Source organism: Microcaecilia unicolor, chromosome 11 (assembly GCF_901765095.1).
Source record: "Microcaecilia unicolor chromosome 11, aMicUni1.1, whole genome shotgun sequence".
In the NCBI taxonomy this organism is placed as follows: Eukaryota; Metazoa; Chordata; class Amphibia; order Gymnophiona; family Siphonopidae; genus Microcaecilia; species Microcaecilia unicolor.
This window is the reverse complement of record NC_044041.1, coordinates 195,658,255-195,682,299: the sequence shown is the minus strand read 5'-3', so window position 1 is coordinate 195,682,299 and position 24,045 is coordinate 195,658,255. Positions and strand designations below refer to the sequence as shown.

At 46.0% G+C, this 24,045-nt stretch overlaps 1 protein-coding gene across 1 annotated transcript in view; it reads left to right on the top strand.

The window, feature by feature from the left end:
• LDLRAP1 (low density lipoprotein receptor adaptor protein 1) overlaps window positions 1-17,178 on the top strand; it is an 87,040-nt gene extending 69,862 nt beyond the window's left edge. Inside the window, exons 7-9 of the mRNA XM_030219485.1 lie at window positions 10,301-10,425; window positions 14,300-14,334; window positions 15,775-17,178. Coding sequence (XP_030075345.1) covers window positions 10,301-10,425; window positions 14,300-14,334; window positions 15,775-15,916 — 302 coding nt within the window. The 3' untranslated portion in view covers window positions 15,917-17,178. The remainder of the gene's footprint in view (window positions 1-10,300; window positions 10,426-14,299; window positions 14,335-15,774) is intronic.
• The last annotated feature ends 6,867 nt before the right edge of the window (window positions 17,179-24,045 follow it).

The window sequence follows — 24,045 nt, the reverse complement described above, 5'->3', positions numbered from 1 at the left end:
AAAGACAGGTACAAATCAAGGTAAGGTATACACAAAAAGTAGCACATATGAGTTTGTTGTTGGGCAGACTGGATGGACCGTGCAGATCTTTTTCTGCCGTCATCTACTATGATTCTAGTTCCATAATGCATCCGGAGAGTTGTCAGAAATGTCAGACCTGGCCTAAAATCTGCTCCCTGGAACTGGGTAACTTGGTAGCTCTGAACATCTCGGTGAGGCTTCCTAGTTGACTGTCTGCTTCTCTTCCGAGTAAGCCGCTGCTTTCCCTTAGCCTCAGTGACCCTTCATCCCCACAATACTCTGTCCACCCAGTTGGTCTCGCAGCACTCAAATGATGCCGTGCTAGTGATGCCCGACTTCTTTTGAAATTGTCTTCCTGCTCTAGCCCTGTGTTGTGGAGCTACTTCCCTAGGGACTTGAACCCTTCCAGAGCCAGCCTAGGTCTCGGCTTTTCCATGAGGCGCTTGCAGTTGATGGGATGGTACTTTACACCCCTCCAGCACCTTTCTGGTTAGTGCGATGGTTTTGTTGTGCTGGAAGATTTTTACTCCTGAGGCCTCTCTAGTGGATAACACTTGTCAATAAATTTAAATACATTTTTGCCAGCTGAAGTTTTCATCTTCATTCAAGAAGCTGGCCTACGTAAGACTCGGACAAATGAGAATTAACATTGTGGTTTATATATAGTTTCTAATGTCTGCGCTTAGGCTTCATTTTGATTTGTTTCCTGGCCGGATGGTTGCTGTCGTGTGGTGCTGGCTTCCTTTGGATCATGTCTAACAAGGAGCAGATGTATTGTAGAGAGAATTCATGTTTTATGGAGATGGCGAGTTCCTCCTCTACAGAACAGATTACCAGAGGTGCTGAAAGGTGAGCCTGGTTGGAACGGAACAGAGTACAGAGCTGGAGCTGAGCCTGGAAGAGTATCTCATGCACGTAGATAAGTGACCAATTTCTGTGACCTGCCAGTCGAGTGCATCATTCCCATTACCACATACTCTAGAAACAAAGAGTACTTCAAAGGGCAAAGTGTGGCTTTATTTCATACTCCTAGCGCTTCTGTGCCCAGTAAATGCCAGTGCTGTACAAAGTCCTTTTTTTGAGTATAGTAAACAAAATGGATTTGCAGGTTTACCCCATCATTAAGTGTACCCTGCATGTTGTTGGGTTGTTCTAGGTGTGTCTTCTAATTGGCTGTCAGGGTGCAGACAGCTCTATAGCACTGTATTTGTCCTTGGCAATTATAATGGGTACCTCTGCACCACAGTTGCTGGTTGTTGATGCTTAAGTCCCAAAACACCGGTGTACTTATCAAGTGTCAAACGCCTTCACTATACCAAAAAGTGCTAGAAAGAGCTGTGTGCTTCCTGTTATGCAAAAGAAAATTGGGGCTAGGTTTCTGCTTCCAAAATTGAGGGGCTCTGGTCAATTAGTTTATCTCTTTTGAGTATTGGGCCTATGGGACAAAAAAAAAGCAAGGTTTAGTCTTGACTTGCTATTGAGCTAGACTTTCCCTCTTGCCTCCATCTTTAGATGTCTGGAGATTTTTTTTTTTTTTTTACATTTGTACCCTGCACTTTCCCACTCATGGCAGGCTCAATGCGGCTTACATGGGGCAATGGAGGGTTAAGTGACTTGCCCAGAGTCATCAGGAGCTGCCTGTGCCTGAAGTGGGAATCGAACTCAGTTCCTCAGTTCCCCAGGATGTAGGCAGTAGTCCTTAAGAAGGAAAAACTCCAAGTGGCACCCTCACCCTGGCATTTCTTTTACTAAATATATGACAAATGGTAAGAAGCTACTAAGCTAACAGCTTAAGTTATTCTAGACATGCCAGAGGGTGGGGGGAATTAAGGGTTAGGGAGGGGATAGGGATGGGGGGGAGATCTGCATAGGGTAAATCTGGGTTAAGTTGTAGTTGTTATGGGCTATGTACAGTGGTTCTATGTTGCAGCAATGTAATGGAGATCCAGTAGTAATAAGTGTAATGGAGTTATTTTGTACTGTAAATTCTTTAAATAAATATCATTAATCTAACATATGGTCGATCTTGGATATCTCATCTGCCCTCTTTTTTGGATTGCCTTGCTGGAAGCTGTTCTAGTCACTCAGTGCCGTTTCAGCCCCTGGACTCCACCTTTGACTGGCCTGTCTTGGATTGTCTACTTCTGTATCACCTCATCTTACTTTCCGTCTTTCTAGCCCTTTCCCCATCTCTTCATCCCTCTTCTGTTGTAATTCTCCCAATGTAATTTGGCCTATTCTGCACATTGTAAGCCACTTGAGTCCGCACGACTGTGGAAAAAAAGTGGGGTGTAAATGTTCATAAATAAATAACACCTACTGAAAAAAAGGCATTCCACCTCAGGGATTTTCAGGGTCTGTGTTGATAAAACCAGTTGAAGCCACCTAGGCCATTTTAGTGATTTAAAATGTGCTATTCTGGTCACTGTATCTCAAAAAAGGTATAGTAGAATTAGACAAGGTACAGAGAAGGGTGACAGATGATAGAGGGGATGGAACGACTTCCCTTTGAGGAAAGGCTAAATTGGCTAGGGCTCTTCAGCTTGGAGAAAAGATGGCTGAGGGGACATATGGTACAGGTCTATAAGATGAGTGGAGTGGAACGGGTAGACGCGAATCGCTTGTTACGCTTTCCAAAAAATAGGACTAAGGGGCATGCAATGAAGCTATAAAGTAGCAAATTGGAGAAAATATTTCTTCATTTAATGTGTAATTTAAACTCTAATTTGTTGCCAGAGAATGTGGTAAAAGCAGTTAGCTTAGCAGGGTTTAAAGGTTTGGATAGCTTCTTTAAAAAATGTCCATAAGCCATTAAGAGGAACTGGGGGGGGGGGGGGGGGGGGGAATCCACTGCTTGCTTCTAGGATGAGCAGCATAAAATGTATTGTACTGTTTTGGGGTCTTTCCAGGTACTTGTAACCTGGATTGGCCACTGTTGGAAACAGGATGCTGGGCTTGATGGACCTTCAGTCTGTCCCAGTATGGAAACACTTATGTAGGAATTTTCCCTTCTTGGTGTGTTACTCCTGAGGTGTTCAGTTCCCCTTGCTTCACAGCCCCTGCTGCTGAAATTGTCTTCCTGTGCTAGCTGTGTATTAAAGTTTTACCAGAACAAAGTGGACAATCTCTCCTGAGATTTAAACCAGTTGTGTTTTGACATGAAGGGTCATAGGGGTTGATGTAACTGCAAAGTACATATTGAGTGCCCTGCTGTGCTGGAAGATAGGTTTTTACTCTCCTTCGATGACTTGGCCCTGCGACAGCAGGAGAAGGTGGATCATGCTGGAAGGGAACGTGTGTTCTGCATCCCAGCGCATCAAACTATCTGCAGTGGAGGTTGAAGAAATGCATAAAGGTAGTTTCGCCCACCCTTTTAGGGTGGGGTATTAGGGACAAAAACTTCAGCACTAGCCCAGTTGGGGTAATTCTCTTATAGGTTGCCTAAGTTAGATGCATCATCGCTATCATCGCTATTTGCACATTGCTGTTCGTTATAGAACCCAAGCGTAAGTTCAGTTGTGCACCTAATTTCAGGCACGAGCATGTAGGAAAACTATAGCTACATAATTCAAGGTTTCACATTGGGGGGAGTCCAGGAAAGGGATCTAGGCGTCATTGTAGATACGTTGAAACCCTCTGCTCAGTGTGCGGCGGTAGCTAAGAAAGCAAATGGAATGTTGGGTTTTAGGAAAGGAATGGGAAAAAGAGGACTTTATAATGCCTTTGTATTGCAGTTGTGGTCACTGCATCTCAAAGATGTAGTGGAATTAGGAAAGGTACAGAGAAGGGTGACAAACTATAATGGGACGACTTCCCTATGAGGAAAGGCTGAAGCGGCTAAGGCTCTTTAGCTTGGAGAAAGGATGGCTGAGGGGAGATATGATGGAGGTCTATAAAATGAGTAGAGTGGAATGGGTAGATGTGAATCGCTTGTTTACATTTTCCAAAAATACTAGGACTAGGGGGCACGCAGTGAAGCTGCAAAGTAGTAAATTGAAGAAAATATTTCTTCATTTTAATGTCAAACTCTGGAATTCGTTGCCAGAGAATGTGGTAAAATCAGTTAGCAATGTTTAAAAAAAAGGTTTGCAGGTTATACAATACTAAGGTCCACACCCCCTTGCGGTTGGACACTTATAAGGCAGATGATCAAAAGCAAATGCCAGCGCTAGAGGCTGTTAGCGCCATACTAGCGCCAGCGTTTGCTACCGTCCCATGATCGAGGGCTCTTAGCGCAAGTAGCATGTGAATGCATGCTAAACAGGACTCTTAGTGCATGTAGCTTGCAAATGCATGCTAATAGCGCTTAATGCATTCATCCCCAATGATCAGCGTCCAGCACGCCAAAGATTGGGTCGCTGGCCGCGACAAACACTATGCCAGCTCCGAGCTGGCGTTAGGGTTTGCAGATCATTGGGGAGGAATGGTGAGCCCTGTCCAGCATGCATTTGCATGCTGACAGGCCCCCATGCCCCCCTACAGCAAACCTGCCAGCGAGGGCAGTTGAGGATGACCAAAATTTGGACGTTTCTGTGACGGGGCAGTTGAGGATGTCCAAAGTTGGATGTTTCTCATAGAAACATCCAATTTTGGACGTCCTGAACTGCCCCGTCACTATACCTCCGACACCCCCTTGAAATTTGGTCGTCCCTGCAACAGGGCAGTTGAGGACGTCCATCTTCCGATTTAAAGATGGGCGTCCTTCTCTTTTCATTGGTCTCCAGCCCAGACCTGTCAAACAAGTGCGGGAGGATTGTGCTGAGCGCATGCTCAGGCACAATTCTCCCGCACTTCTACCCCATCATCGGATACAATTGCGCTGCTTAAATTTGCATGCATTATCTCTGATCATAGGTCTAATAGCGCCCCGCGCTGTTCCAGCTCTATTTTAGAGCACTGTTTGGAACAGCGCGGGGCTTTTGATCTGCCTGTATGGATTTTGCAGAATCCAGACTGAATAGTTAAATGCAAAACTAATTGGTGACAAATAGCACCTATTAAAGCCAGAAATTGGTAACACCACTTAGCTGCTAATTACACGTGCAGAATTGTGTTTGCAAATTCATAGACTTAGAGGGTTAGTGGACACTTGCTAATGTGTGTGTGTGTGTGTGTGTATTTTGTACCATACAATGGGCAAGCCTGCTCGTTCCACCAGCTTCAGCCTAGCGCACAGAGTATCAGGTTCCCGTTAAGTATCCTTGATATGCATGTGGCTGCCTCCATGGGGTGAGCTGCTCCAGTGAAGTGTTGTCTGTACTTCTGGGTTTGCTAACACTGACAGCTCGGCTGTAACTGAGTAGCTTGCAGACAACAGGCAATGACCCCCATCTTGCATAGCAGCTGCCATTGTCTAATGAATATGCTGCAGGGGACACAGTATGAGGTGAAAACCGTAGCTGCAGCTGCCATGCTGTGCCATCATGTATGATCAGAGGCACATTAGGATTCTGCAGGATTATGCCAGTTCTGCTGCAGGGATAATAAATCCTGCAAATTGTTGCCATAGGAGCATAAACTAATTTTTTTTGTGTTTTTTGCCATTTTGAAGTGTATGAAAACTGTTACAGATCTTGAGCTGGCAGGGATGCCAAGCAGCAGAGCAGACAGCTGCATTCTGGGCTAGCAGGGGAGAAGCCTTTTAAAATGGTCTCTGAATTTGGCTGACTGAAATGCACCCCTCCTCTATCCCGTAAATACTAATCTCATTTAGAAAACAAATTCTCCCCTCTGTGGGAAGAGGCAGCTGTTGGGGTTATGGGGAAGAACAATTTCAGAGTTGAGGAGTGGCCTAGTGGTTAGGGTGGTGGACTTTGGTCCTGGGGAACTGAGGAACTGAGTTTGATTCCCACTTCAGGCACAGGCAGCTCCTTGTGACTCTGGGCAAGTCACTTAACCCTCCATTGCCCCATGTAAGCCGCATTGAGCCTGCCATGAGTGGGAAAGCGCAGGGTACAACTGTAACAAAAATAAAATAGATACTATTGGAGATTCTACATAGAATGTTGCTACTATTGGAGATTCTACATGGAATGTTGCTATTCCACATGTAGAAGGCTGCGCAGGCTTCTGTTTCTGTGAGTCTGACGCCCTGCACGTACGTGCAGGACGTCAGACTCACAGAAGCAGAAGCCTGCGTGGCCACATTGGTGATCTGCAAGGGCCGACTTCTACATGGAATGTTGCTAGTGGAATAGCAACATTCCATGTAGAATCTCAAATAGTAGCAACAGTGGAGGAGGAGTGGCCTAGTGGTTAGGGTGGTGGACTTTGCTCCTGGGGAACTGAGTTCGATTCCCACTTCAGGCACAGGCAGCTCCTTGTGACTCTGGGCAAGTCACTTAACCCTCCATTGCCTACCGCATTGAGCCTGCCATGAGTGGGAAAGCGCGGGGTACAAATGTAATAAAAATAAAATAAAAAATGCCAAGTTGCCCAGGTCAGACTGGAGACTTTGGGAAGGTCCTGGATTTCTGACACGCCATCCTAGTGCATTTTGGGACTTGCACAAAACACACAAAGTCCACACTTACTGTTCATTAATGCATCATACATCCACTTCTGAATTCCCATCCCCTGTAATCTCACATCACCCATACCTTTACTCACAGAAATATTTATACCATATGTTTCTATGCCTTAATATTGCCCTCTAAGCTCCCATTGTCTCCTTCCAATGTCTCAATGTTTGTGTTCCATTGTTGCATTCCTTAACGACACTTCGATTGTCTCGCGTAATAACTCTGCACAGTGTAATCCATAACCAATTTGTAACAAATTGTATTTCCATCACTCATTTCATATTGTAAGCCACACTGAGCCCGCAAAAAGGTGGGAAAATGTGGGATACAAATGCGATAAAATAAAAATAAATAAATAAAAATGTCAACGGGCAGGATCAGGTACTACAAATTTCCATACTGCTGTGAGATGCAAGGTCAAAACCAGGACAGTCCCAAAATCTACTTGGCATCTCTGCAAATTGGTATGGAAAAAAGGTAAATAGATTAATGTTTTATATAGTACTGTATGTATTGGCACATACTGGGGGGGTGCTATAAAGACAATTAGATTAACAGGCCATAAATTGATGCGAGTCTTTGCCACTAGGATTGGTGGCAGGGTAACGTATATAAGAATAGCCATACTAGATCAGACCAATGGTCCATCTAGCCCAGTATCCTGCTTCTAACAATGGCCAATCCAGGTCACAAGTACCTGGCAGAAACCCAAATAGTAGCAATCCTATGATAAGCAGTGACTTCCCCATGTCTCTTACAAGCAGACTCTGGACTCCTTCCTCCAGGACCTTGAACAAACCTTTAAAAACCCAGATACACTAACCGCTGTTTACCACATCCTCCGGGGCCCTGGGGGAACCTTCAGCCTCGTTTCCCCCTCTTCTTCAGGCCAATAGTCCTTTCCCTTCGATTTAATTATCAAATTCCAATCATGATAAACCCCCTCCTCCCCCGAATGATACTATGCAAATGCATAATTGGGTATCTTTACAAAATTTCTGAAACCCATTGCTCAGATGATTTGCGGTATCTAGAGTTAAATATGTACATTGATTAGTTCTCTGAATTTGTATGGCTTTCAACACCTATTCTCGTTTGCCCAACCCTCTCCTGGAGGCACACGTGTTTAGGTTTTGCAGGGTTACCACAATGACTATGCATCACTATGTTTTCAGAGGTTCTCACTGGGCAATCTGATTTTTAGGATACCCACAATAAATATGCATGAGGTTGTATGCAAATTACCTTGTGGATATCCTGAAAAACTGGCTGTGGGTGTGTCCCAAGGATTGAGTTGAGAACCCTTGATGGCATTTGTGTACATTGACTATGTATGAGGTATTTGCATACAACGCGTATCCATTGTGGCAATCTGAAAACCCAACTGGTTAGATGTGCCTTCAGGAGACGAGCATTGCCCTAGGCCCTAAGCTGCTGGACTTCTGCATAATCCTTGGTTTTCACTCCCAGTCTGAGGGTTGCCAACACCTCAATTCACAGAATATCCTTTAATATATGTAGAGAGTTGGCTACTTACCTCCATTGTATGCAAATGTGCATCATGCATATTAAGGGCATTTCTAAGAACCTGAGCTGTTGGGAGTCCTTGGGCTGGGAATAAAGACCCAAGGGTAAGTGAGTAACCTGTTAAATCTTTTGGAGTTCATTTTTCAAGTGTAAAGAGCCGAGGAGCATCAAGGTTAACATGTATAAACTAGGCCGTGAATCCTGTAAAGCTGTTTTAGATAATTTAATTTTGTAGTTTTTCAGTTTATATTGTATCTCAGGCTGCAGTTCGATTTTAAAATTTGTAGCCGATGATTAATGGTATGGGGTGGGTTGTTTTTTTTTTTTTTTTTTTTTTTTAAATTTTATCTCCACTGCAGCTCGTGACTGGGAAAGTCACTTAACCCTCCATTGCTCAAGAGTTGCAAGGAGCTGCAGTGGAGGGGGGGGGGGGGGGAACATACCATTAATCACGCAATTACAAACATTAATTGAAATGCAGCCCTATATACCTTTAATTGCATGATTAGAATTTTAATTGAAATGCAGCCCCAGTTTAAATAAGTTGAAACAGTACATTTAGCTTGGATCCTTCCCCTTATCTCCATTTGCAGACTTTAGCATGGCTCCCTCATATGTGCCTGTATCTCAGGGTTGCAGATGTGTAGGTTGGTAGGGGTAATGGATATGAGGTGTGGAGGGGGGGAGGTATGTGGTGAGGCATTTCCCCATAGTCTACTGCTCACTCATATCCTCTTGAACTCTTCTTTCTCCTGCAATTATCTCCCCTCGCCACTCCACTCTGTCCCTTCTTTCATGCTCATGCAGGTATTGCTCATGTGTATTTCCTATCTCATCCCCTTGCACTGTTTATCCTTCATGAGTTGTCCTCTCTTGCTTTCCCGCCATACACCTTTCACTGTCTCTTTCTCTGCTACTCTTTCACACTCCCTCCGTCCCCTCTTGCATGCTCCCAATTTTCCTCCTTTACTTCTCTGCACCCCCTTGCTTCTCTCCTGTGCCCTTTTCCTTCCCTTCAGCTCTAGCCCCTCCCATCTCCTTCACTGCAGCTCCACCTCTTTAGCCAAGCAGGCTGTGGACTAACCCCCCCCCCCCGGCACTTTAAACCCAATGCTCATCTCCAGGGCCGCTGAGATGGGGGGGCAGGGGAGGGGGCAAAATTACCCAGGCATGGCACCAGGCCCCGGGGTCTTTCCCTCCCGCTCCTATCGGAATTCCACTAGCAACATTCCATGTAGAAGCCTGCGCGGCCACATTGGTGATCTGCAAGGGCCGACTTGTACATGGAATGTTGCTAGTGGAATAGAAACATTCCATGTAGAATCTCAAATAGTAGCAACAGTGGAGGAGTGGCCTAGTGGTTAGGGTGGTGGACTCTGGTCCTGGGGAACTGAGTTCGATTCCCACTTCAGGCACAGGCAGCTCCTTGTGACTCTGGGCAAGTCACTTAACCCTCCATTGCCCCATGTAAGCCGCATTGAGCCTGCCATGAGTGGGAAAGCGCAGGGTACAAATGTAACAAAAACAAAATAAAACAAACCTGCTATTGTAAATCCAAGTGGCTTTGGCATCAGTGAGGTCTCCAAAAAATTTTTTGTTTAAATTGCAACTGCTTATGGATCACGGGGGGGGGGGGGGGCTGTTGAGGTGCATTCAGCTGTAAACTGCCTACATAGGACTGGGCTAGACTTTTCTTTTAAAGGTTAAAGCAGCAGATAACCGATTTTCAAAGACATTAGTGTCTAAAGAAAATGAAAGGCTTCGGGGCAGAGCAGTACAAATTGAAATGCTTCCTTGGTCTGTTACCAGTTAGAGGCTGCTGGTGGGCACAGGAGAGGGCTTGATATATGTATAGCCTTTGTTGTTATAGATTCACTAATGTTAATACATTACTGCAGAGTTGCATTGAGACTGGTCAAATGTGGATTATGACACCATGTCGCTGGATAAGGTGGAATAGAAATGCCAAATTGAATACATGTAATTATAAGGCGGTGGCTGGACCACCCAACAGACCAAAGGGAAGAAGAAAAACTAGAAAATGCATGATTTAGATTTGAATTGCAGGCACCCACTGTTACTATAACTTGTGATTTTTTTTTTTTTAATTTTAGTTTTTTAAAGGTTGTGCACAGCACTGTGCAACAGTGTTATGTAAATATTATGTGACTCACTTTCAGTAGAAGTAGCCATTTGGGAAGCATGTGCTGAGTTTTGCATTCTTTCTGTAGCCACAGGGAACCTTTTGGATATAGAGGAAGGAGCCAAAGCATCGCAGTGCACTTTCAGCACGCACAAGCACTTGCAGGAGATATTCGGAGCAAATCGTTCACCTGAAAACAACAACCTGGTGTGGGTAAGCACGTTATGGCTGGGATGCTCTGGAAAACAGAAAGGGGTGTTAACACGTGCTGCTTGTTCCAGCCTTCATAACTGGACGCCGTGGTCTGTAAATCCACTGTCGGTAAGAGGAGATGCTAGTTTTAAGGCTGCTGTAGTGGGCAGCTTTCCAAGGTCACTTTGACCTCAGACTTTGGGGGTTGCAGTAAGTGTTCTGTCTGAACAGTGTACATTCCTGCCAGTGGCAAATTTTCAATAGCAAGAGAAGCTTTGCACAACTCCAGGGATCCTGCCTCTCCCTCGCATAAAAGAATCACCCTGGGGCAGGAATGCAGTTGGACTCCTGCAGGCAGTGGCATAGCCAGAAGACAATTGTTGGGTGGGCCAGCGGGTTGGATGGGTGGGCACTACAACCCCAACCCCCACCCCCCCCCCCACACACACACGCACGCAGCGCACAGCACCTTTAAAGTTATCGACGCTGCCTCCACTCACCTTCTCCCACCGTGGTGCTGACTCGTCTCCTGCACTTCATGGTCTCCGTCTCCCACTTCCGCGGCAGCGCTCTATCGGCGCTGCCTGCCTGACAGCTGACAGACGTGGCGCGACGACGTCCTGCTCCTGGACCTTCCCTCTGCCGTGTGCAATCCACCCTGCGTAAACAGGAAGTTGAATCAACGCGGCAGAGGGAAGGCCCTGGAGCAGGAGGACGTTGCGTCTGTCAGCTGTCAGGCAGGCAGCGCTGATAGCAAATTGAAAGCGCTGCCGTGAGGGTGGGAGACAGACACCGCGAAGTGCAGGAGAGGAGGCGGGGGTGGGAGAAGGTGAGGATGGACCTGAGACGAAACTGGGTGGGCCTGGGCCCATCCAGGCCCACCCGTAGCTACGCCCCTGCCTGCAGTTGAAGGAAACGTGGTGAGATAGGATGTGTATTAGTCAATATGGACAGCTAACGCTTAAAGATGCGGAGTTGCTTTCTATTTCATAGCATGAAGGTTTTTGTTTTTTTAAATAGAATGTACACTTCAGGCTCTATCAGGCAGAGCTCGGAGCCTATTGGTAAACTCACTCACGTGGTAGATGGAAGGAGAGGATGATGGCTTTCCTGTTTTGGAGGGTGGGGGTGGATTAAGGGAGGGGGGAGGGAGGGTTGAAGGGTAGGAGGTCCCGATGTTTAGTTAGGGGAATTGAGTTGGTAAAGGGCATCATGAGGAATTTGGGGGGGGGGGGGGGGGGATGACCTGTAGGCCTATGTTGAAATGTGTTGACGTGACTGGGAGACAGTTGATAGTTGACATTGTTATATTGCAATGTGTGATGGATGTACAGGGAATGAGTACACAATAACAAGGTGTAGGGGGGATGGGGTGGGAAGAGGGAGGGGCACTTACAGTAAAAGTTTGACACTTGTCAAAGGTTTTGCTTAAGAAGACAGAGATTTGTATTAAGTACACATTTATTGATCTTTACATGTATTAATCTGTGACATCAATAAAAAGTTAAAACATAAATAGAATATACACTTAAAACTTCAGATATAATCAAGAGCTTAAAAGTATTGAATGTTCCTAATTTTGTGTTCCAAAATCAGGATGCTTCTCATCGTAAGGATTTTAGTTTGTGTGGGGGGAAGGGAAGTCCAAACCCTCGATAAAAGAATCGCTGGACACACTACCTACAGGACTTTTTTTTTTTTATATTGAAGTGTAAGCACAATTGCATCATACCCTGTTTCCTCGAAGTAAGACATCCCCCGAAAATAAGACCTAGTAGAGGTTTTCCTGAATTGCTAGATATAAGGCCTCCCCGAAAGTAAGACCTAGCAAATTTTTGTTTGAAAGCAGGGCCGCCGAGAGCCGGACAAAGCCGCCCCCCCTCCACCCGCCCTCTGTCGCTCCCGGAACTAACCTTAAACGCCTCCTTTCACCTTCTCAGCAAGCAGCAGCAGGGCAGACCTCTCCTTCCTTCCGTGCTCCGCCCTCGCGGACATTACATCAGGCGAGGACAGGACACGGAAGGAAGGAGTGGCCTGCCCTGCTGCTGCTTGCTGCAAAGGTGAAAGGAGGCGTTTAAGGTTAGTTCTGGGAGCGATGGAGGGCGGGCGGGCCAACCCCGATCCCACCCCGATTTTTCCCCGAAAAATAAAACAGCCCCTGAAAATAAGACCTAGTGCATTTTGGGGGGCAAAAATTAATATAAGACAGTGTCTTATTTTCGGGGAAACACGGTATCTTCCGATTTACAAGACTGAATAATTTTAACCATTTCCAAGAAAATAAGCAAAACAAAAATATTGCTTATCGATCAATTCTTGGGGATGAAACAAAGAATCAAAACATAGTAATCCCTCAAGCTGTAGCCAATAACATCTAACTTTGTATAAATATTTTGAAAAACCTCTAAAAAATCACTTTTATTCAATCTATAGTTGGGCGTGTGAATATGATTCAAATAAATTTTTAAATATAAAAAAACTAGTAAAACATGCCCGTTTCTTGCGGCAATGACATGGGCGCTAGCACGGTTTCCTTCCGGACCTCCCCCCCTCCGTACTCACTCCGTCGACGTTCGTCCGCCATTGTTGCTGACCTCGGCACGCCACCTTCAATCTGCTGTCATTGCTCCACCCTCGACGTCATCACGTTTGACGCGAGGGCGGGGCCCCAACACTTTGTTTTCGGTGGCTTCACCACCACGAAGGCTTCGAACCGGAAGGAAGTGCCCGGAGGACCTGACAGTGACGTCAGTGTCCTCAGAACGTTGAGGGTGAGTTTTATTATATAGGGTAGCCTCAACAGCCCAGGGAACCTAACATTAGGACTCCACTGAAATGGCCAACATCATAGGCTCCTCTCGCTTTTCCAAAAAAAAAAAATCACAGAAAACAAAAAAAAAACTCCCAACCACCTTTTCTAAGGGAGAAAAAATTCTGTGAAAAAAAAAAACCGGAAAGCGGAGTGTTTTCCAGTATCAAAACATGAGCAAACTCACCACACCCTCCTATAGTCCGTATCCATGGATCTAAGAATCTACAATATCCACTGTCAACACCTGCTTGTGTGAAAAACTAAACGGAGTGACTAAAATAAGACAAAAAAACACACAACTTAGCTTGAAATGTTGCTTCACTGTTCTGAAATCTTGCGTTGTCATAACTGTCAGATATTACTGAGACTATATAAAGTCGCTACCTCAGTCTTATCAGTCACAATTGACAGGTTTTGATCCAGCTCCATTTTCTCATAATGCTCTAAAAGTGGGTATAAACTTGAAATCCTCCAAACTCGCAATGTCTTATGAATTTTTCAATTTTTTGATTATAAATATTTTGAACAAATAACTAAAACCCTATTCCCACCACCTAAAGTCCCCATCCCCAGACCTACAGGACACTTTATTACATGTCACTCATCACTTGAAATAAGAAAATTAAAATCTCACATCTTCATGCATGAGATAAATGGAAGAGGAATCAAAGCAAAAATTAAAAGATCTTCACGCTTTAAACAGGGCATGAAGGTACTGCTCTGGATGTGCTTCAGGAGACTCGACAGTGGACAAACCCAAAAAAATTGAGATCCTGGTGGTTGTCCAGATGGTTGCTTTATAATCTCTGTACACAATTTCTGATTGTGTTTTCTGAAGGGGGGGGTACGTGTTAACTGAAATATGCCCCAGCAAATACACAACTGCTCACATACCCTGCTCCTGCCCCCTCTGTATCTGCCTGTTCCATGTGCTTATGAAATGGTACCTGAAGGGGGGGGGGGGGGGGGGAATATAGCTTTCCTTTATAAATGGAATGTTTTCTAGTCCTGCATTTTTCAAGGATGAATGTCCAAGTCTTGGTCCAGCCATGTTCTAAAGTTGCTTTCCTTTTGGATTTTCAGGAGTTGGATGATGGGCTGGATGAAGCCTTTTCCAGGTGAGCCTGTGCACGTGTATATAGCATGAATTCAGATGGGAATAGAATAGGCCAATGAAGGGTTAATTTGGAAAGTGAGGTGAGGCCTCTGTCCCAGAGAAGTCATTTCTGCAGTTCTGAATAAATGGCTCATAGGCCAATGATCAGAAGCAAATTTGGGTGTTAGAGACTATTAGCACACAGGTTTGCTGACCCCCCCCCCCCCCCCCAGCATGTGAAAATGTGCTTGCAGGCTAAACAGGTATTTTATTAATTCCCAGTGATCAATGGAGCTGGCGTTAAGGTTTGCAGAACACTGGGAGGGAATGCCAAGCACTCCATAGCATGCATTTGCCTGCTAGCAGGTCCCCACCCCAAGCCAACAACACGGGGCTTGAGGTCAGCAGACCTCCAGACCCTCCCCAACACAAGTTCACGGAGGCTGGAGACAAGTGGCTCTCTAGCCCCCCCCCCCCCCCCCAAACTCCACGCACCCAAGAGAAAAAAAACTCTGGTGGCCCAGTGGAGTTTTCCCTTGTATGGTGGTGAAGCCTTGCTCAGCGCATCCCAGCATGCACTGGGCAGGGCAGGGTGCCATCATTTTCAAGGTGGTGCTGGAAGAGGAGGGTGTTGGGACTCTCTCCTCTGCCACTTGTGTACAGGGGGCAGTGAAAGGGGCTACTAGCCCACCAGGTTGGGGGGGCTTGTGATCAGAGCCCACTGGGCTACCAGGGCTCTTGTTGGGGGGGAGGGTTAGGTTGCTGGAAATGCACCGGATCTCCAGCTCCCCCCCCCCCCCACCTGTGCGCTTGGGTTGGGGGGGGGGACTGGAGGTCTACCCGACCTCTAGCCCCTGGGGGGGACAGTAGGCAACCCTGGCTTTGCATTGCAGGGGGTCCCACAGACCTACAGCCTGGACCTGTCAAATGTGGGAGGATTACTGAACTTTTACCCTATGATCAGAGATAATAGCATGCTTAAATTTGGATTCTATTATCTCTGATCATAGGGGCAGTAAAGCCCCACGATGTTCCAGCCTTATTTTTATTGCGTTGTCCGGAATATCACAGGGCTTTTGGTATCAGCATCTAACACAATTGAGTACTTGTCCTAGTCAACTTTAATAGGGTAAAGTTGGGAATGATTCAGCTTGGGTCTCCCCCCCCCCCCCCCCCCCCCCTTTAAGTCTCTCACTGCTACACGTGATGTGTACCTACTTTTTAAAAAATGTTCCTATGCATTTAAATACTTTAATTTGCAAAAGTACTATAAAAATGGAAAGCTGCTGTGTTCTTATGGCAGAAACATGATTCACTTCATTGAATTACTACTTAAAGCTTCTGCCTCCTGCCTTGATGCTTCTCTTCTAAAGCAACTAAGCTGCTTTAAAAACAAAGCTGGTGCTGACTTACATTACACAATGAATCAGGTTTGTGTGTTTGGCTTTCCCCCTCTCTCTAGACTTGCTGAGTCCAGAACTAACCCTCAGGTTCTGGACATTGGCCTGAGCACCCAGGATTTACAGACGGAAGAAATCCTGTCGCCTACAGACTGGGACAAAGCTGATCTTAACGCTGAAGGCCAAGACTTTTTCAGCTTTTGACGCTTCCAAAGATTTCCAGCAGCTGCTCCCTGAACCACTATTTAAAATGGACTCGACCAAATACCTTTTTCTGAATCCAAAGGATGTTAAAAATTTGTTAATGGCAGTTTGTTGCACATGAGCTTTAAGCTGCTCCTCCAAAGATTTAAAATAACTTGGGTCTTGAGTGCCAACACGGTCTCCTTTTTGTTTCCTGAAGACGTACGTGGGTTAGTCTAGCACTTCTGGGAGGCATCTCTGACCTTTGCGGAGCTCCGGCCACAGGAAGGTTACTAGGTCCAAAATGATGTATTTAGCTCTTAACTCCAGTCCTGGCTCTGGGCGGTATTAAGGGACTATTCTGGATCGAAAATTCTTGCATTTATTTTGTAAGTCGGGTTAGGGCTGGAACCGAGCATTTAGCTACCAAGCGTCCACCAGAAGATTGCTGTCCTTTCAAAAACTTCCAATTTTGATAGGTTCGGGTGGAGATAAGTACATGTGTCCAGAAAGTACCTGTACAGTATTAAGTGTCTTTCATTTCCATATAACGTGAAACAGCTGCCAGGTAACTTTTTTAGATTGCTAGAAAGTTGGCCTATTTTTATACATATGGATGGTGGCTTTTTCATCTTGACTTCAAGTATTTATTTCTCAGTTTTTACAGGTCTCTGTAAAACATAGGTTTTATAAAGCTTTGATACGCAAAGGGGAGCAGTACATTGTCTCTGTTTGGGGGTGGTTTTCTTTAAGTACACTCGAGTCTATTAAAATGCCTATTTTTTTTCCCCTCATGGGCATAAGTCAATGGGCTCAATACTTTCTAGCCAAAGTTGCAGGATATTTGCACTTTAGAATGTACAATCAAATGTAAAAATTGACCAAAGAATCCTGTGTTTGAGTATTTATACACTGCACCTTATATCGATAAAAGTACAGTTTTTATGGCTTGAAACGCTTGCCTTAGCTGACATCTAGAATTTACCCGTTCTGCATCATGTTTATCCCATCGAGTGGAAGCCTAGGCTGATCTGGGTTCACCAGGACACTCTTTGTTACTGTTCCTCCATGCCACTGCTCGGGTATGATGTCCAGGTAGAACCTGCCTCATATTCTCCCCACTCACAAAATCCTTTGTTTACCTGCTGTAGACTCCTATATCTGTAGGAGCCCCCCTCCCCCTCCCAAGTCTTCTCTTTATCCCAGTACTTTAAGGCAGTGTTTCCCAAGTCGGTCCTGGAGTACTGTTATGCCATTTGCGGTTTCAGGATATCCACGATGAATATGCATGAGATTGATTTGCATCTCATGCATATTCATTGTGGAAATCCTGAAAACCTGACTGGCAAAAGGGTACTTCAGGATCTACTTGGGGAAACACTGCTTTAAGGCGCACCATCTCCCTGTTGGCTAAGTCATAAGGGTTGTCCATTCAGTTTCTGGGTTCTGGTCTGCACACTCTCTCCTAAAGTAAATTCACAGCACCAGCAAGAGGTTAGTCACTGTTTTGACCGACCTTTGACCTCAAAGTGCCAAGGAAGCTTATCTTGCTTCAGGCAAGGAATGGCTTGTCTTCTCTTTTTTTTTTTTTTTTTTTTTTTAAGCCCTGTCTCATTCCTTGCTGTCTGACCCTTGTTGCCTACAATTATCTACCAATGACAATGGACCATTGTCCCCTCAGGAGCCTGGTACAGATGTGTCCTTTTTAAAGATTTGCACTTAAGATGGCATGAACAAAGAGATGAGGCAGCTTGACCATGTGCGATGCCCTATCGACACCCTACAAAGACCACAGACCTGGATAAAACTGTAGCTTCCATAAAGTACCAGGAATGAACCAAGTGAGGGCAGTTCCCCACCCCACCACCCATTTTGTGACTGTCAGTAGATTGAAATGGACTGTTAACCTAAGGAGGGAACGACTTTTTTTTACTCTTAAAGTTCTATTGGCACTAGGTAGTCTGAAAAGGGACCACAATGAGCCCTTGATACTTCATCCCAAAGCTTCTCTGTTGCCTCCATTTCAGTTGGAACAGGCCCCTACTGAAGGCTCCACCATGAGGCTTCCTTAGCAGCTTCATCCCAAAGCTTCTCTGTTGCCTCCATTTCAGTTGGAACAGGCCCCTACTGAAGGCTCCACCATGAGGCTTCCTTCGCAGCTTCATCCCAAAGCTTCTCTGTTGCCTCCATTTCAGTTGGAACAGGCCCCTACTGAAGGCTCCACCATGAGGCTTCCTTAGCAGCTTCATCCCAAAGCTTCTCTGTTGCCTCCATTTCAGTTGGAACAGGCCACTACTGAAGGCTCCACCATGAGGCTTCCTTAGCAGCTTCATCCCAAAGCTTCTCTGTTGCCTCCATTTCAGTTGGAACAGGCCCCTACTGAAGGCTCCACCATGAGGCTTCCTTAGCAGCTTCATCCCAAAGCTTCTCTGTTGCCTCCATTTCAGTTGGAACAGGCCCCTACTGAAGGCTCCACCATGAGGCTTCCTTCGCAGCTAGTTGAAGTGGGAAGGAGCATATTTTTATTTATCTAACCCAGCCATCATGGTGGTGAGCCTCTAAAACTCATAAGCCGCATCTCTCTGGGATGTGCTCCAGCAACCTGTGAGCTAAGCCCGATGAGCCACATAAGAATCGAACGCTGGTCTGCTGCACCTATGTGGCTTTTACCATCTGTCATCTTAAATTTTCTGTACAGAAAGTGCTGAAAAGCACGTGAACCATGCTGGTACACATTTAACCAGTGATAGGTATGACTGTCGGGGGTCACTTGTAACTTACTGAGCTGTCAGTTCCAGTATTTTCACCCTTAACGTTCTTGAAATGGAATAACATTTCTGTTTGCACCTGTGATATATGTATACACTGTAAATATTGTTGTAAAAATGCAATTTAGAGCATTAAAATTCTGGGTTTTGGAATACTACTGAAGCCTTACTCGTTAATGAATGTTCTTTTGTAAGAACAGAGCTGCTGCTGCCAACATACCTGATTTGGATGCAGGGGCAGAACCTCTGGATCTTTGCATAGAGCCATGAGAAACTTGTACATGTTAGGTCCAGTGGCAACATACAGACCCAGGATCTGTTGTGCTGGACTAGTCTGCCTCTTGGTGGTTCAGCCAATTACTTCCGTCGTTGGATCTTGATCATGTCTCCTGCTGGGGTAGACAGTCACAAAAGAGAGAGAATACAGTATACAAGAACAACCAAACAAAGCAAACACTGGGCCTTCAGGATTGAGAAAAATGTAGTTCTTTATTTATAATGGAGACCCGACACGGTCCGTGTTTCGGCGTACAAACGCCTGCATCAGGGGTCAAGGGACTCCTATAGGTCAGCAAGATAATAAGTTGACAAAGATGTGGAATAAACAATCATGTTATATTACCCGTTGTTTGAACAACTCGTTTATAGAACGCCTTCAGCTGTGTCAACCTGAAGGCCCAGTGTTTGCTTTGTTTGGTTGTCCTGCTGGGGTAGAACATGCATGTAATTACTACAACTACTACTATTTAGCATTTCTATAGCGCTACAAGGCGTACGCAGCGCTGCACAAACATAGAAGAAAGACAGTCCCTGCTCAAAGAGCTATGTAATAAAAGTGAGCCAAGTATAGGACAATCAAGCCATTGTGACATCACTGATGAGGTTGGCTCTTATTGGTGGACTGAGGCATTATGACATCACAATATTAGCTCTGGTTACAAGAGACTACTACTACTACTTATCACTTCTATAGCGCTACAAGGCGTACGCAGCGCTGCACAAACATAGAAGAAAGACAGTCCCTGCTCAAAGAGCTTACAATCTAATACACAAAAAATAAAGCAAGCAAATCAATTAATGTGTAGAGGAAAGAGGAGAGGAGGGTAGGTGGAGGCGAGTGGTTACAAGTCAAAAGCAATGTTGAAGAGGTGGGCTTTCAGTCTAGATTTAAAGGTGGCCAAGGATGGGGCAAGACGTAGGGGCTCAGGAAGTTTATTCCAGGCGTAGGGTGCAGCGAGACAGAAGGCGCGAAGTCTGGAGTTGGCAGTAGTGGAGAAGGGAACAGATAAGAAGGATTTATCCATGGAGCGGAGTGCACGGGAAGGGGGTGTAGGGATGGACGAGTGTGGAGAGATACTGGGGAGCAGCAGAGTGAGTACATTTATAGGTTAGTAGAAGAAGTTTGAACAGGATGCGAAAACAGATAGGGAGCCAGTGAAGGGTCTTGAGGAGAGGGGTAGTATGAGTAAAGCGACCCTGGCGGAAGATGAGACGGGCAGCAGAGTTTTGAACTGACTGGAGAGGGGAGAGGTGACTAAGTGGGAGGCCAGCAAGAAGCAGATTGCAGTAGTCTAAATGAGAGGTGACAAGGGTGTGGATGAGGGTTTTGGTAGAGTGCTCGGAAAGAAAGGGGCGGATTTTACGGATGTTGTAAAGAAAGAAACGACAGGTCTTGGCGATCTGCTGGATATAAGCAGAGAAGGAGAGAGAAGAGTCAAAGATGACCCCAAGGTTTCGAGCTGAGGAGACGGGGAAAATGAGAGAGCCATCAACAGAAATAGAAAACGGGGGGAGCGGGGAGGTGGGGTTGGGGGGGAAAATGAGGAATGAACCAAGTAATCTGCAGGGGGCTCTGGTATTTGGCATGTATTAGTGCCGTGAGCATTAAGAAGTCTGAATAAACACTTCCTTGTGTTTTTATCAAATCAGTACACCATATTTCTACAACACTAGCAAACGATATCCAGGGTTGACAAATGCATGTTAGTACTCAATTTAGACATGGTGGGATGGGGGGGGGGGGGGGGGGGGGGGGGGAGGGGCGGAGAGGAGAGGAGAAGGAGGTAAAATCCTCTTAAGTGTTTGTAATAGAACTTGTTGCTGTGGGCTGAGGCCATGGAGCAGGGGTGGGCAACCTCCGTCTTTGAGGGCCACAACCCAGTCAGGTTTTCAGTATTTCCCCAATGAATATGCAAGATCTATTTGCATAAAAGAGGCAGTGTGTGCAAAGATCTTGGGCATATGCATAGAGGAAAACATGGTTGGGTTGTGGCCCTCGAGGACCAGGGTTGCCCACCTCCTGCCATAGTATCTGGGTGGACAAAGGAATAATCTTTGCTGTAATGCAGTGGTGGGCAACCTCAGTTCTCAAGGGCTGTGTCCCAATGAGGTTTTCAAGATTTCTCCAATGAATCTACATGAGATCTCTTTGCATGCTGTGCCTCCATTGTATGCAGATTTCATGCATATTCACTGGGGAAATCCTGACAGCCCTACTGGGTTGCAGCCCTCAGCCTGAGGTTGCCCACCCCTGCCTTTGGGGGGGGAGGGGGAAGAGTAGGGTAACACAGTAAATGATGACAGATAAAGACCTGTACAGTCCATCCAGTCTGCCCAACAAGAAACTCATTTACATGGTATGTGATACTTTATATGTATACCTGAGTTTGATTTGTCCTTGCCATTCTCAGGGCAAAGACCATAGAAGTCTACCCAGCACGGTTCTTGTACTAAGTTCTAAAGATTCTGGAATCCTAAAGAGTTACAAGATTCTGGAATCCCAATTAGTAGCAACATTCCATGTAGAACCCCAAAGAGTAACATAGTAAACAATGGCAGATAAAGATCGGAACGGTCCATCCAGTCAGCCTGTAAAGGACTGTCTGCTCCCCCCCCCCCCCCCCCCCCCCCCCCCCCCCACGACCTGTGCACTGTCCTTCAGTGGTGAGCATTGTTGCTTACCTACTGCATTTTTCCTCTGCGGGCAAACATCCCTGCAGGGCCTCATTTGTGGGAGCTAAACAAGTCCTTTAAAATGAACAATGTGGGGCCCACTACAGTTAACCCTACCCTGGAGCCTCAGCCACTGGTTTTGTTAATTTTGAGGGGCAGGTATATTAACCTGAGGCTGACGCCCACAAAATAAAGGGGTCTGAGTAGCTGGCATGCCATTAAATGTCCACCTTAATGTTGTTCTCTAACTGAAGTGCGTGTGATGCAAAAGTATGGCACCGATTTACATTTAGCGGTTAAATTTTTAATTGACCTTCTAGTTAAAATAGTCGTATCAGAAGTAACGTGTGTCTGTCTTTGTGTTATAGTAACACTGTAGTTTATGGTTTTTGTTATGAAAAGGTCTAAATATCAATCTTTCTTTAAGCCTGTAAGAAATCCCTCCTCTCCCCCTGCTATTTCAACAGCTGTTAACTGAGCTACATTGACAGCCAGCAGGGTTTGAGAATAATAAGACCCATTCAAAAGATAATAGCAGCTGATGAGGTGCCAAAACGCTTGCAGTGCTTGAGCTGGTTCTGGAACTCTGCGGGCCTCTCAGCCCCTCCCCCCCCACAAAAAATATCTTTATGCTTTTAGATCAGTAGGTGGCAGAGTGCATGCATTGCAAAAGTCTGGCTGCAGTAACCAGAATCTGTACAAAATGATAAATGGATCCCCTTAGATTTGTGTCTGCTTTGGGAAGGAGTTAGGGGACAGGGCTTAATGCTTCAAGAACCATTAGCCAAAGGATTCTTTAGCTGGCTGAGCAATGGTTCGTAATGTAACGTAACATAGTAGATGACGGCAGAAAAAGACCTGCACGGTCCATCCAGTCTGCCCAAGAAATGTGCCACTTTTTTTGTGTATACCTTACCTTGATTTGTACCTGTCTTTTTCAGGGCACAGAACGTGCAAGTCTGCCCAGCGCTAGCCCTGCCTCCCAACCACCAGCCCCGCCTCCCACCACCGGCTCTGGCACAGACTGTACAAGTCTGCCCAGCACTATCCCCGCCTCCCAACCACCAGTCCCGCCTCCCACCATCTGCTCTGGTACAGACCCTATAAGTCTGCCCAGCACTATCCCCACCTCCCAACCACCAGCCCCGCCTCCCACCACCGGCTCTGGCACAGACTGTACAAGTCTGCCCAGCACTATCCCCGCCTCCCAACCACCAGCCCCGCCTCCCACTACCGGCTCTGTTATCCAATCTCGGCTAAGCTCCTGAGGATCCATTTCTTCTGAACAGGATTCCTTTATGTTTATCCCACGCATGTTTGAATTCCTAAGAAAAACTGAATACTATACAGCGAGGTAAAACAGCCTTGATTCAGGAACGTTCTCTCAGGCAGGTTCCTTTCCTACCTGGAGTGATGTGCCCTTCTCCCCACTGCATTGTGGCCACTACGGGGGGGGGGGGGGGGGCTGAGGTCTGTGCCCCTGTCTCCTTTGACCGGCTGTGTGGTTGCATGTTGGAATAGCCCTCAGGATGGGGCTGGATTAATCTGCTGGGAAGGCCTGTCCGGTCTTCCATCAAGAATGTGATTAGTCAGAAAAAAAAAAACAAAAAAACTTTCAGTTGATGTGAATCTCAATCCCCCCCCCCCCCCCAATAAAATCTGCAGGAATGCAATTCCAAAAATGTGTTGCCGTTTCCGCTGGTGATCTGATTTGGGGGGGGGGGGGTGAAGTATATTAAACCTATTTTGAAGGCTAAGAAATCTGTGAGCTGCTTTCTGCTGAGCTCTGGCATTGTACAACTGCAGCTGTTTCCAAAAAAAAAAAAAAAAATGTAATCTGGAGCCTTTTCCTGCCACGTATCAAGTGCTAAAGCTGGAAGCTGTTCACTGGCTACTATTGGTAATAACGCTGCCCGTCTTTCAGTGTTCAGATTAGCACCTTCTCATCCATCTCTTCCTTCCCCTTCTAGCTGGCACAGCTTCAGGCTGTGTTCAAAGCTTGCTGCTAAAGGTTTTGAAAGGCCGAGCTGTGTTTTTGTCTTGGTATTGCAGTTGCTTCTTTGGCCAGCCTGCCTTCTATTGCTAAGCACAGACTTCCCAGAGCTCAAAACGCAGCAGGCTCAATTCTTTCCTGCTGGCACCTCTCACCTTCTTCCATTTTGCTTCCTTTTCTCTGAAGCATTGGCTCGCTTTTCAATGGGCTGATGCTCCTTCTGCAAGGGGGATGAACATGGCTGGTGCATGTGCAACAAGAGTTTTGCGGTAAGTGGGGATTTTGTGTGCATCCCCATGCAAACCTGGAAGTGTGGGCACATGTTGGCACCATTCTGCTCCGTAAACAGAAGCTTCTCCACAGGGCCGCCGAGGGGGGGGGGCATGGGGGGCAAAATTCCCTGGACCTCCAAGGGGGGCCCGGCGCAGGGGTCAGGC